Source organism: Vanessa atalanta, chromosome 1 (assembly GCF_905147765.1).
Source record: "Vanessa atalanta chromosome 1, ilVanAtal1.2, whole genome shotgun sequence".
Taxonomy (NCBI): Eukaryota; Metazoa; Arthropoda; class Insecta; order Lepidoptera; family Nymphalidae; genus Vanessa; species Vanessa atalanta.
This window is the reverse complement of record NC_061871.1, coordinates 10,563,379-10,575,635: the sequence shown is the minus strand read 5'-3', so window position 1 is coordinate 10,575,635 and position 12,257 is coordinate 10,563,379. Positions and strand designations below refer to the sequence as shown.

The following is a 12,257-nucleotide window of genomic DNA, read 5'->3' as shown; positions in this document are numbered from 1 at the left end:
TATTATAATCCCTGATCTCACGCGATGCAGTAGTCTCCGCCTTCCAAATGAAATCTAGTCCGTCCTAGGTAAGTCTCAGTTTATTAATATAAACCATAAAATCATAATTAAAGATATAAAAAAATATATGAAACAATAAAAGATTGATATATAAATTGTACAAAAAATTTCGTTGGACATATTTCCGTTACAGAATCACTATCAATGTAAGCAATTTGATAATCTTACTGGTTATCTCAATCATATCGAAGCATCCAAAACTACGCAAACTCTTATTTTGATTAATAATAATGACATGTTAGAGAATTTGATATGGGAAGTTAATCGAATCTGAAATCATTATAATTACATTGATAATATATATGATAATTAAAAGGGAAGAGATAAAAAGTATTATAAATACAGTTGTATCATACAAGTTATTGGTGACAGAAACCTTCATCATGAAGCTCTTGGTGGTCTTGCTTGCCTCAGTAGCATGTTAGTATTTTCCATCGGCACTATATATCTTTACTCACTGTAATAAAATTAATCAGAAAACAATAAATATACAGAAATAATTAAAAAAATATAATTCCATCTTTTAATTTAAGATTTGTTTTTTCCAGTATGCGCTGGTAGTGCAATTCCATTGGTGCCATTAGATAACAGTCATTATGTGGAAGGCGAGAGCCGTTACATTTGGATGCCTGATGGTGAGGGTAACCCCCATCTTGTAGATTTGCAAGCTCCCGTTGATGAAGAGTTTCTTCAATCCAGAAATGGTGCCCGCAATGAGTACTGGCTGTTCACAAGGTAAAATTTGTTCTCATATATTTGCATCCTAAATATAAGAATCGCTTGTTACGATTACTATATTTTACCTATTTTTCACGTTTACAGACGTAATCCTACCAACCGCCAAATTTTGGTGAACGGCAACGCAAACTCAATCCGTAACTCCAACTACAACGGAAACCGCCCCACCAAGGTCATCGTGCATGGATGGAACAGTAACGGAAACACAGCAAATAACCCTCTAATCACAGCCGCTTTCCTTGCGGTCGCAGATGTCAACGTCATAGTCCTAGACTGGAGAAATACTGCCAGTGGACTCTACACCACATCCGTGAGAGCTGTTCCCGATGTTGGCAGACACCTTACGAATTTCCTTAACTTTCTTTTCAATACCGCTGGCGGAAACTGGAACAACCTCCATTTAGTTGGTCACAGCTTGGGCGCTCACGTAGTCGGTAATGCCGGACGCGCTAGTAATAACCGACCAGTCCGAGTAACTGGTATGTACTTTTTTTTTATTTCTTTCTTATTTATAGAAGTGAAACTTGTTATGAAAATTGTTTATTTTTGTTTTTTTTTTTGCCAAGAGGCACGACAAAGTTCTCATAAAGCATTTTTATTTCATCGAGTTTCAAGTCTTAATAATTCTACGTTCTACGTTCACTCCAAAAATCCACATAATTACTATGTTCTATTTTAGGTATGGATCCTGCTGGTCCTCAATGGGGTGGTAACTCAAATGCTCTAAACCGCAACTCTGGAGTATACGTTGAATCTATTCACTCTAACGGTGGTGCTCTCGGTATCATGGACCCTATTTCTGACGCTGACTTCTACCCCAACGGTGGCAGAAATCAACCCGGCTGTGGAGACCCCATGTGCTCTCATTCACGTGCACCACAACTGTTTGCCTCTTCGATCAGAAGCAACCACTTAGTGGGAAGACGTTGCAATAACCTCAGTCAGGCTCAAAATAATCAGTGCACAGGAGCTACTTTAGTCCTTGGTACCAGCAACTTGGGCAAGCGAGGGTATGTTTATACTTCAATTTTATTTTAGATTTTGTTGAACAAAAAGGAAGGTTCATTTATTTCCGTTCAGTTCATAACCTTTACTGACAAATGAGCTGTCGTTAGATTAGCTTAGACACCCGCGTATTATGCAATGTCATATTAAAATCAACATGGTTGATATAACTTGCATAATACACTAAGTGACGAAAACAAAAAATGACAAATTCATGAGTTACCAAATAAATGGCTCTCATTTGATAATATTTCTTGCAATTTTGTTCTTTAAAAAACTATAAAAAACTCTAAAGATTACTCTAAAATGTTCGTGTCGCGCCTGTTTCACTCTACGATATAATAATACGGTCTTCAACCGGATTGTAATGACAAAAATATTTTTTCAGACAAGGATTATATGGACTAAGAACCGGTAACAGCTGGCCTTTCTAAGAACTTGAAAAAAGGAAACTATAGAAGAAATATTGCTCTGTGATGCATGAAATTCCTGTATATATCATCCTAATAAATAATTTTTAAGATACATTTGAGTTTATTCCTTTTTTTCTGTGATTATAAGCATGAAATAACAATATTTATAAAAACATAACGAGACCTTTTCTATGTTTTATCATCTTATCCGGAAAAATCACATGATCGTCTGTAATGACTTCAATTAAATAAGAACATTAGTATCATTAGTATCCTAACTGGCAAGTTCAGAAGGGAGTGAAACGTATTTTTATTTTTCTTCTTCTGTTCTTTCTACGAATACATACAAACTAAACGAAATTGAACGCATAGTAATTAAATAATTATATGGCTGCCAGTATTAATATATTTTATCTGTTTTGACTTCACATTAAACTACTTTCAAGGTTAATTTTAGCCTCCAAATTACGGGTTAAGTTTACTTTTCATGCTATTCTTAGTTGTATAAGTTAAATACCCTGATACAATATTTCCTATTTACCTTCTGTGCTCGATATGCAAGTGTAAAGTCTATATGTTATCTATTTGTAAATCTTCGAAATACATTCATTGATTATTATCAGTTACAGACAAAATAAAGTTTTAACAAAATATGATGTCTTTCTGACCGATTTCAGTCTGTGCAATTTTCAATAGATACTTGTCACACAAGTTCCCAAGTGCACTTGCTGCACCTCATTCAATCAAAGGAAAAAGTTTAGTTGCTAAGTTTGCTTCACCATTTCCAGATTTCGAGCTACAATAGATAATTTCTCGAAAACATATACATATGTTCACATATCGCTATCGAGGCTTAATCGATAAAAATGTTTTTCGTATTATATCTAATAGACTAATGGCGTGATTTATTTAGTTTTGTCAGAGACATTCTATCTGAATTGATTGTCTTTGATAAATCGTATTTTTTTAATCAATCATTCATTTAGATATGAGGGAAAATGTCATATTTTAAGGCATTGATCGAATCGTTTATCGTAAAAAAAGCGGTCATTTATCTTATTATTTTTGTAAAATCTCGTAAAAGTATGTAATAATGAATACGGTAAGATAATCCTATTATGGTTCATTAAGTAGCTCAGAATCTGGAAATGGTAAAGCGGCTAAGTTTGCACATAAATTGTATCAAAACCATTATGTTTGTATTGACCTAAAATTGGTCACCAAAAGATATTCAAGTGCTTTCATTCACAACTCAAATGAAAATATTTATATTATCTAATATAAAATATTGAATACGTAAAGATATTTCTTTTTCTTTCGTTAACTGTAGTATAAAAATATATGGAATATAAAATAAAAATACCTATCTAAAAAAATTTAGTATGAGTAATATTTTTTCTTATTTGAGGTCGTAGTCGATTTACTTGATTATCAAAAGCTGACACATTCCACTTATAGGCCAATACAATTAAAAATTAATTTAACATATGCAAGATTCTGTTTTCCAAGTTCATTTCACATCAGAGTTCATTTGCTAACTGGTGATCTTCTAGTTTACCTGATACATAGGTGGATGGAAACAGTTGAGTCCACGGTGGAGGCATTAGCAGATAATTTGGACAAAGTGAAGATCTTCGATCGCGTATAGCATAAAGCGCTTCATTCGAAGCTTCCTCCTTAGGGGCTTCCCGGGAAATTATGCAAAAAAATGCAAACCAGCTTTTTGGCAAATTGGGGCATCAAAGTCGTATGCAGACGACAGTACCAAAAACACCTTATACAACGGCCGTGCTAATATTTCTCGGGAAAACTTTAACGCCTGTTACAATTTATGAGCAAAAGCGACAGATTTTATATAGAAAATAAAATTAAACGCGTTATGTTCAAATATCACCTAAGGCTCCTACACGTGAGACTCCACATAGTGGTTGTGTGTTCCCCTTTGCACGCAACTGCTTCCGCCTATCTATAGGTAAGGTAAACTAGAAGATCCCCGGCTGAGCGATCCCGACGGAAACCGTACTGGCGGTCAGCTGCTACACCTCTAGGTTCCCTAGGAACTGGCAGTTTATAATGGACTCCATTACCTTGGAGAACAAGAAGTTGATGGCTATAGGCCTATGATTGGACGGGTCTGAGTCGTTGCCTTTTTTAGGGATGCGCCACGGTGGGACACATGCCAATGGAATGCATGACTAATGGGGGAGATCACCACCAACCTCGGTGCCTATGTAGTCTTCTTGAAGGAATGGGCGTCACCCTTCAATTGACCTTTTATATCGTCCCTACTCGTAGCAACAAAAATGGATACCTAAACACAAAAACGAAACACAATAATTACTTCAAAAAAGCATTTTAGTTTGCATGCGCAAGGAGCCATTCTCAATGCGCAAATGCGCAAAGGCTCAAGGAGCAATTTTACTAATTAAAACACCAAAACAAACAAGTCCAATCGATAAGGTGCATAAGGTACATAAAATCAAATACATCTGACAAAAATGACGAACAAGCTAAAAATAATAAACCCTGGCAAAACGATCAGGCGCCTATGAAAACGAAAGCGGAACCTAGTCCTGAATGGACTAAGACAAATAGTAAAGTAAATAAGACAAAATATACAGTAACAACAGAAAACAGTAAACGCCGAAAATGTACTTGAGCATAATTGCTATTTTGTATTTCTTTATTAAATACTAAGTCCGTAGTAATATGACATATTCCATCATTTTTTTGTAACGAGATTAAAATTTATTTCTGTAACATGGGCATTTTAAAAAATCGGAAATATTTATATATATATATATACACGTGTACCTAATATCGTGCATAGCTTAATAATGTTCTTGATTTAAAATTAAAAATTGCAATGCGGATTTATGATAAAAACTTCACACAACTTAGAGCAGAATAAAAAGTAAAATCAAAATCAATCAAAATAATACTCGGAAAAACATAATTACGTAATTACTATCCGACCACTCTCGTTTAGCTTATAATTCAATCAATCATTTTCGAAGGTATATATATGATCAAATTACAAATTGAAGAAAAAAAGATATATTTTTTATTTAATTATTTTTATTTAATCTAATAAAAAATGTTTATTATCAGCTCGGAGTGCTTTTTAAATCCATATGTTCCACCTGCAATAAATGCAATTTATTACTTGATTGCTATTTTATTTTTAAAAATTACAAGTTAATTATAAATAAATAGAAAAAACTTATTACCTCATATTTGTGCGTTAACCAAGACCTCAGAAATGGTGCGAAAAGTCTGGGGTCAATTTTATTTTTCGATGATCTTAAACTAACAAGGCAAGCCACTATTACAGTCACCGAGCAACCAAGACCCGTAAACCATAAGTATGAAATCCTATAAATATATGACACCTCCCTGAAACCAATGTAAGAATTTGTTATACAAACACATAATATAAAATGAGACAATAAACAATAGGTAAATTTACTAACAATACAATTTGCAAAATGATTACGCTTATATTGAAACAGAACCTAAATTGAACAATATCATCACAGAAATAAATGATTATTAGACGAAATAAAAAGAAATTTACCATTACTATACAAGCGAATCTAATTAAATTCCTTTGTTTAATATATACAGTAGCATTACACTTACTTATTGATTGTTAAATTAGAAACAATCACCGGTTCAAAAAATAAAATACCCTGACACGAGAAGGACCGGCGAAATAAACTCAGCTTTGAATATCAGCCTGTATCTCAATGCAACATGGATACGTATAATAAAAGCAAGATAATATATATTATAGCAAGGAACTTACAGTGATACTGCACCCATTTAAAATCATAATACTTACAGTACATCTAATATTTAACAGCTTGACCGACAATATATATTTTTAAATTGTTCTTGATTAATTGTATATTATAAATAAGGCCTTAAAGCCTAAATGAGTAAACGTAGTCTGCACTCTTACCCTTCAGTAATATCTTCGAGAATTGTCATGGGTTCAAAATTATAGGTACAATTGAATGTATGTCTTTCTTTCTCAACGAACGTTAGCAAACCTCTCGCCTGCGCCAATTGTGATTGCGCTGCCACCCACCACGCTGTTATTAAACCAGCAATACCACCAGTCAATGCACCCTAAAAACACTTGCTGTTGAAACACTTGGCCTCCACTGTTAACAGGAGCGCTGGTTCGTTTTTGTTGCCCAGAGGATCTAGCTAGCATTCTTGCCGCTATTCCACACGGTTAAGATTTATGCAGTAACTATTTTTATTTAATATTTGTATATATTTAAGGACAAGGTCTAAAAATAAGTTTTAAAGTAAAAATTAAAATATTATAACTGCAAGTTGTACATGTTTTGTTTTAAGGTTTTAGTACATGTAGATTGTATTATATCATATTGTGTTATACGAGGATACCGACCACTCCATCAATAAAAGGCAAAAATAATCCCATGAGAAATATTCCAGCAAGCGGTCCCATTGATGCCGATGACAGGCTCATGGTAAGTTGTAAGACTGATCCTAACTTCTCTACCACAAACACCAAACCTACAAATAAATTAATTGAATTTGTACATCATATTAAAAAGGAAAATAAATATACTTTAACATCCACCTGACCGATTTCGGCCTTCGCATTTGTACTCTCATATTCCGATGGGACACGCTCAACTCTACAGGAGTGATAAGCTGCAGGCCCAATGACATCACGTAGTTTTCAAGACCAAGGAGCGTACAACTGCGAACTTCATAAATCGGGCTGCTACTGGGAATCTTTTGGCAAAGCAGTCGATTGACTCTACAGAAGCCAGTCCGAGTTAATACCAAATACCCAACATATATTCTACCGCCAAACATTACTAATATTATGTCTCATTTGCTGATCCACCTACCTAAAATAGCTTAAAAAATGTTCTTTTAATAATCAAATGCAATATCTTTCACACGCTTCGTTCGATTTCGTTTGCAAATTTTTTCAGTTTTCTATTTTCAAATAATTTCGAATAGTACGGCCGATTAAGTCAAAAATCTAATGAGATCTATATATCGATGAACCCTACCAAACGCTGTGCCTTGCAAATGTCAATCGATTGATTCGTTCTTGAGATCGTACGACACAAAAAAATATATATACACACACACATACGACCAGGCTGTAACTAGTCAGAATTTTGAGAGATGAGTCTAAACTGAACTCGATTAATACAAAGAATTGATTTGTATCAGTGTTCATGCCTTAGAATTATCGACTTACAAATACAAGAGATTTCAATTATAAGATTGCGATACTCATACAACAACAATAATAATTGACAGCTATTTGTGTAAGGAACGGCTTATTATTCTTATATTATAATCAATGAGAGGTCATTTTGTTCCTTTATTTTCATAATACAAATAAAAAAAAAAATTGTTAAGTTAACATATTACCTACACAAATGCAGCCAAGTACTACAACCACAGATCTCACGAGTATTTGAGTTTGTTTTTGACTGAGTTTATGGAAAAATGGTTTCCAAAAATCTTCAAGTACAACGGCAGCCATTGAATTTAAACCTGTAGAAAGCGAGCTGAAATATTCAATTACATTATATACACATAAAACTAAAGGACGAATTTATTTTGTTACAAATAACCTATATAAATGTGTCAACTTTAATGGTTACAAATGTAAAAAACAATTAAGGCTGCAACTCAGTAATAAGTTTATTATTGTATTGTTATTATTTGACGTTGTAGATTAACATAATTTTTAATTTCCTATTATTTTTATCAGCGGGTGGCTATCCTATAAAGTAAAACTAAGTTCTAAATTATAGTTCTCTAAACTCAGTAGTTTTAGCTGAGCGTTGATTGACAGAATAAACGATTTTGATTATTTTATTTATTACGTCTAAGAATAAAGCTAAAACAAACCTCAAAGCAGCACTGAAAACTCCAGCTACAAATATCCCGGGCATACCCTTCCATTCCGCTAACACGTCCATGACCAACAATGGCAAAAGTTGGTCCTTCGCCAGTACCAATTTTGAATTTAAAGGATCGCATTCATTAAACCTAGCATAAGCTAGAAGGCCGCTATAGCTACAGATGGAAACGATTAAAATTACTCCAGAAAAAAATCCCCACACTGCCCTGAAATAAAAAAATAGCAAATAAAATAGCGACATATAATTACATAATCATGTTATAGAGTAATTTCTAACATGGCGGCGATTTCTAAGATAAACTTGTCTACTGTGGAGAGCGTGCAAGGTAAAACAAAACATGTATTGACGTCATTTTTTTACATATTACATTTGTAAGTGTGCATAAATATTTTTCTTATTATCAATTTTGGAAAAAGTTTTCCACTTCTAGTTTGTCGAGATATAAAATTTATTTATATTTAAGTTTTAAACGTACCTTATTGACATTTTAACATTTGACAAAGCCAGAAATCGCTGCATCATAGACTGATTTACTGCTATGTTGCCGATCCAGTAGAATGTCGATCCTATCGTCACTGACCAAACCGAGTGCCGTTCTGTCAAATCTAAATTGCAACTAAAATCGTATTCAAAACTTATTAAATATTTATATGCGTAGAATATATATGATTGACGGTTGTAAAATCATAAACCTACCTCGGGAATTCTAATCTGTTTGTAGCCCAATTTCTAGAGAATACTTCGTCAACCCCACCAACAATTACAGTTCCTTTAATAATCACTAAAAGCATAGCTCCAATCATAACAACTGTCTGGATAACATCAGTCCAAACAACTGCTTTAAGACCTCCCTGAGAAAAAAAAAAACAAAAAAGAAGTAAAAGCCTAGAAATTGGGCACCGGCTTTAACTCTTTTTGACGAGAATATTTTGTGCTGATTTGCATCACGAAATTTTCCCTTCATTTCATAATTATGCATGTCTTTTTCTAATAGTATCAACAATAACACTTACCACACATGTATAAAATATACAAACAAGGCACACGATTGGAGACACGATGTGTATATTCACACCTGTAACTGTAAATAAGAAACATTCATGAAATGTTTTTGATTGTTATATTCTGTGACCTGGTGCTCGGCTAAAGTAATTTTTGCTTTAAAGTATTTCACACTTTGCCATTGGTCAAATCTATTGAAAGATTATAAAATACAGTATAACTAACGCAAAACTATATTACGTAAGAGGGAAATATATTTATATAACAATATCTGTCCATTGTTATTGGGATATTGGCCCTATTATATAACAGGTCACAGAATTGTGTACTTAAAAACAAAATCTGTAGTACCTTGATTAAATGCAAGAGCAGGAACATAAATTACAATTGGAAGCCAAGCCATCTGCAAACAGAACAGAACAGTTGATATTACTTCCCAAATCTGTGTATATTTCATAAATATAGCAGTTATATTTAAATAGTTATCAATCTCAAGAATAAGACTAATAAAATATTTAACATTAGGTTTACCAATTTTCTCTTGTTTAAATTTCGATTCTTAATGACAGTATAATATAATTAGGTAAAATAAAAACTTGTAAAAATCATGTACTTTACTCAAGTAGGGTTTTAATAGCAGTTTTGAAAAGTCATATAAGATAAATTTAATTTGAACTGTAAGTGCTTCTGAATGTTGCTGAAAACCTACAAGAAACTCAGAAGTTACTCTTTTTCTTCAATCAAATTACATTATATACAAACTCATATTATATTATCGCCGTCTTATTTACCATTGTTTTGTAGATAGACTTTAAATGTAAAATTATGTGTAAACTATAGTATTCTTTGCAGAAAATTACTATAGACATCATACTCTTTGGGCAGGGGAGGATGTACTGACTTGAAGTTAGGTTACTCCTTACTTTTATATTTATTTCTAATATGTAGTAAATATGTATGATAATGTTGTGGTAAATATTTTGTAAAACGACATTTTAATTCCTAACGATTCGCAAGGGTGGTATTTATTAATAAGGAAAAGGTTTTGATATAAATACAAATACTATGTCCTATAGGCTATACCCTATAGGTTAGGAAAACTCAGGAAAAATTGAGCTTGCTGTGAATGATTTTATTTTATTTTGGTTCATTAATTCCATAGATTACAACTAAATACAAACACACAAACTTTATCTCTTTATACTATTAGTATAGATAAGCTGCTAAGCATCGAGATATCATAACTTTAACGTGTCCGTTTTAATAATATTATTCGCTTTAAGCCAATTTCTGTATCAACAACAATAACAGCCTGTAAATTTCCTACTGCTGAGCTAAGGCCACCTCTCCATTTGAGGAGGAGGTTTGAAGCATATTCCACCACGCTGCTCCAAAGCGAGTTGGTGGTTACACATATGGCAGAATTTCGTTGAAATTAGACACATGCAGGTTTCCTTACGATGTTTTCTTTCACCGTCGAGTACGAGATGAATTATAAACACAAATTAAGCATATGAAAATTCAGTGGTGCTTGCCTGGGTTTGAAACCGCAATCATCGACTAAGATGCACGCATTCGAGCCACTGGGCCATCTCTGTATCAGTGATAAATAAACAGTTATTAAGATCGATATGATTATAATTTCCTACCTACTTAAAAAAAAAAAAAATCTATTAATTAACATTTTTACGTCTGATAAAGCATTGACGTCCATGTCAGTCAATTATAAAATTCATCAAGTTTCTTATCTGCTCCTGAGTAGAATCTTTATTACTAAATCAAATAAAGCTTAATTGAGTAGCACTAACTATGAACTAAATTGAATCTTTTCCTATGACGATTCTTTGCTTATAAGATACCATTTTGATAAATTTCATAATATATTTTTAATGTAATAAAATAGTTTCAATTACCAAATATACACTGAATATGATCGATCCAAACACTCTTGTCCTTTTATCGTAGCGTAGTTCTAAGTACTAAAAACATATGTTAAGATATTAAAACACTATTTCCAAAAAGAAACTAATAATCTACTTTAATTAAATCAAATTCTTAGCGAAATTACCTCGTATGCTGATGTCAGTTGTAATTCGTGTAACACGGGAATAAACGTGGTTGTTATAACAATACACATCATAAAGGCTCCGATCATAGTGAAAATATATGAACTACCGTATAAATAAATCTCCGTAGGTATCCCCAATAAAGATATACCTGAAATAAAGCTAGAAAGAATATTTTCTTAATAAATAAATAAAAACCAATATTTATGTGAAGATAACACATGCAGATACCCTAATAGATATTTTCTGCGATAGCCGAGCCCGAAACAAAAGTAAAAATACAAATCAAGCACATGAAAACTCAGTGTTTCTCCTAGGTTTGATCCGGACTTAGATTGAGATACACCCGTTCAATCTAATAGGGTATGTCAGCTCCAATATTATTTACAAATTTTAAGTAAAAGACAACAGTATATTCTTATAATCGGATATATTACGTAACCATAAATATGTCATTATTTTTTTAAAGCAAACATTTCTTACGCACATATTTTATGTAGTGATTTTTAAAAATATATACCTATATATATTTTTAATTATAATAGCTGCACTGTGCCATAAATGTGCAGAATTAAATTGGAAAGAAAAACATTAGTTTAGTGTTGTCAATGGACATATTATTATTTTCAAACTTACCTAGCTACTAGAGAAAAACAAATTGGTACCAATTTCATATTCCTTCCCCCCATCAAATAATCCTTGGTTGATGTTTGCTTCTTAATAAATCCGAAATAAATACCTATTCCACCACACACCCCTAACATTATAACGAATATTGAATAATCTATCCATGAGAAATGTTGGAAGGATAACCTAACTGTGGACACATCACTTTCTGTACCAGACATGAGTGGAGTTTCTACTCCAAAGTTCACGTTTACCCTAACGTCTGACGAATTCCTAAGTGTTAGTGCAGAAGGCAATTTAACAATTGAACCCCACGATTTTCCTTTTGTGCTATTTTCGTCCGTTCCTTTATTAATGCATCCTGTTGGATTAAAATAGATCTTACACCCGTGAGGACAGAAGGTCTTATTGTA

General features: G+C 32.9%; 2 protein-coding genes across 4 annotated transcripts; one reads left to right on the top strand and one right to left on the bottom strand.

The window, feature by feature from the left end:
- The first annotated feature begins 429 nt into the window (after positions 1-429).
- On the top strand, positions 430-2,304 carry LOC125077255 (pancreatic triacylglycerol lipase-like). The gene is made up of 5 exons (XM_047689146.1): positions 430-480; positions 609-795; positions 883-1,277; positions 1,478-1,808; positions 2,192-2,304. Exons 1-5 carry the CDS (start codon positions 444-446, stop codon positions 2,235-2,237), a joined length of 996 nt encoding a protein of 331 aa, XP_047545102.1. The 5' UTR covers positions 430-443; the 3' UTR covers positions 2,238-2,304.
- Positions 2,305-5,309: 3,005 nt separating this feature from the next.
- LOC125077424 (sodium-coupled monocarboxylate transporter 1-like) lies at positions 5,310-12,105 on the bottom strand. Of its 3 annotated transcripts, none has more exons than XM_047689381.1 (13): positions 11,854-12,105; positions 11,220-11,379; positions 11,065-11,130; positions 9,503-9,554; positions 9,163-9,230; positions 8,846-9,000; positions 8,625-8,765; positions 8,136-8,354; positions 7,650-7,789; positions 6,640-6,767; positions 6,181-6,350; positions 5,447-5,612; positions 5,310-5,359 (listed from the first exon to the last, which is right to left on the bottom strand). In XM_047689381.1, the coding sequence occupies exons 1-13, from the start codon at positions 12,063-12,065 to the stop codon at positions 5,324-5,326; spliced, it is 1,713 nt and encodes a 570-aa protein (XP_047545337.1). In that variant the 5' UTR covers positions 12,066-12,105; the 3' UTR covers positions 5,310-5,323. The 3 variants fall into 3 exon arrangements, with proteins under 3 accessions (XP_047545337.1, XP_047545356.1, XP_047545347.1); XM_047689400.1 differs by having other exon boundaries at positions 11,220-11,368; positions 11,854-11,965; XM_047689391.1 differs by lacking the exon at positions 11,065-11,130.
- Between the last annotated feature and the right edge of the window lie 152 nt (positions 12,106-12,257).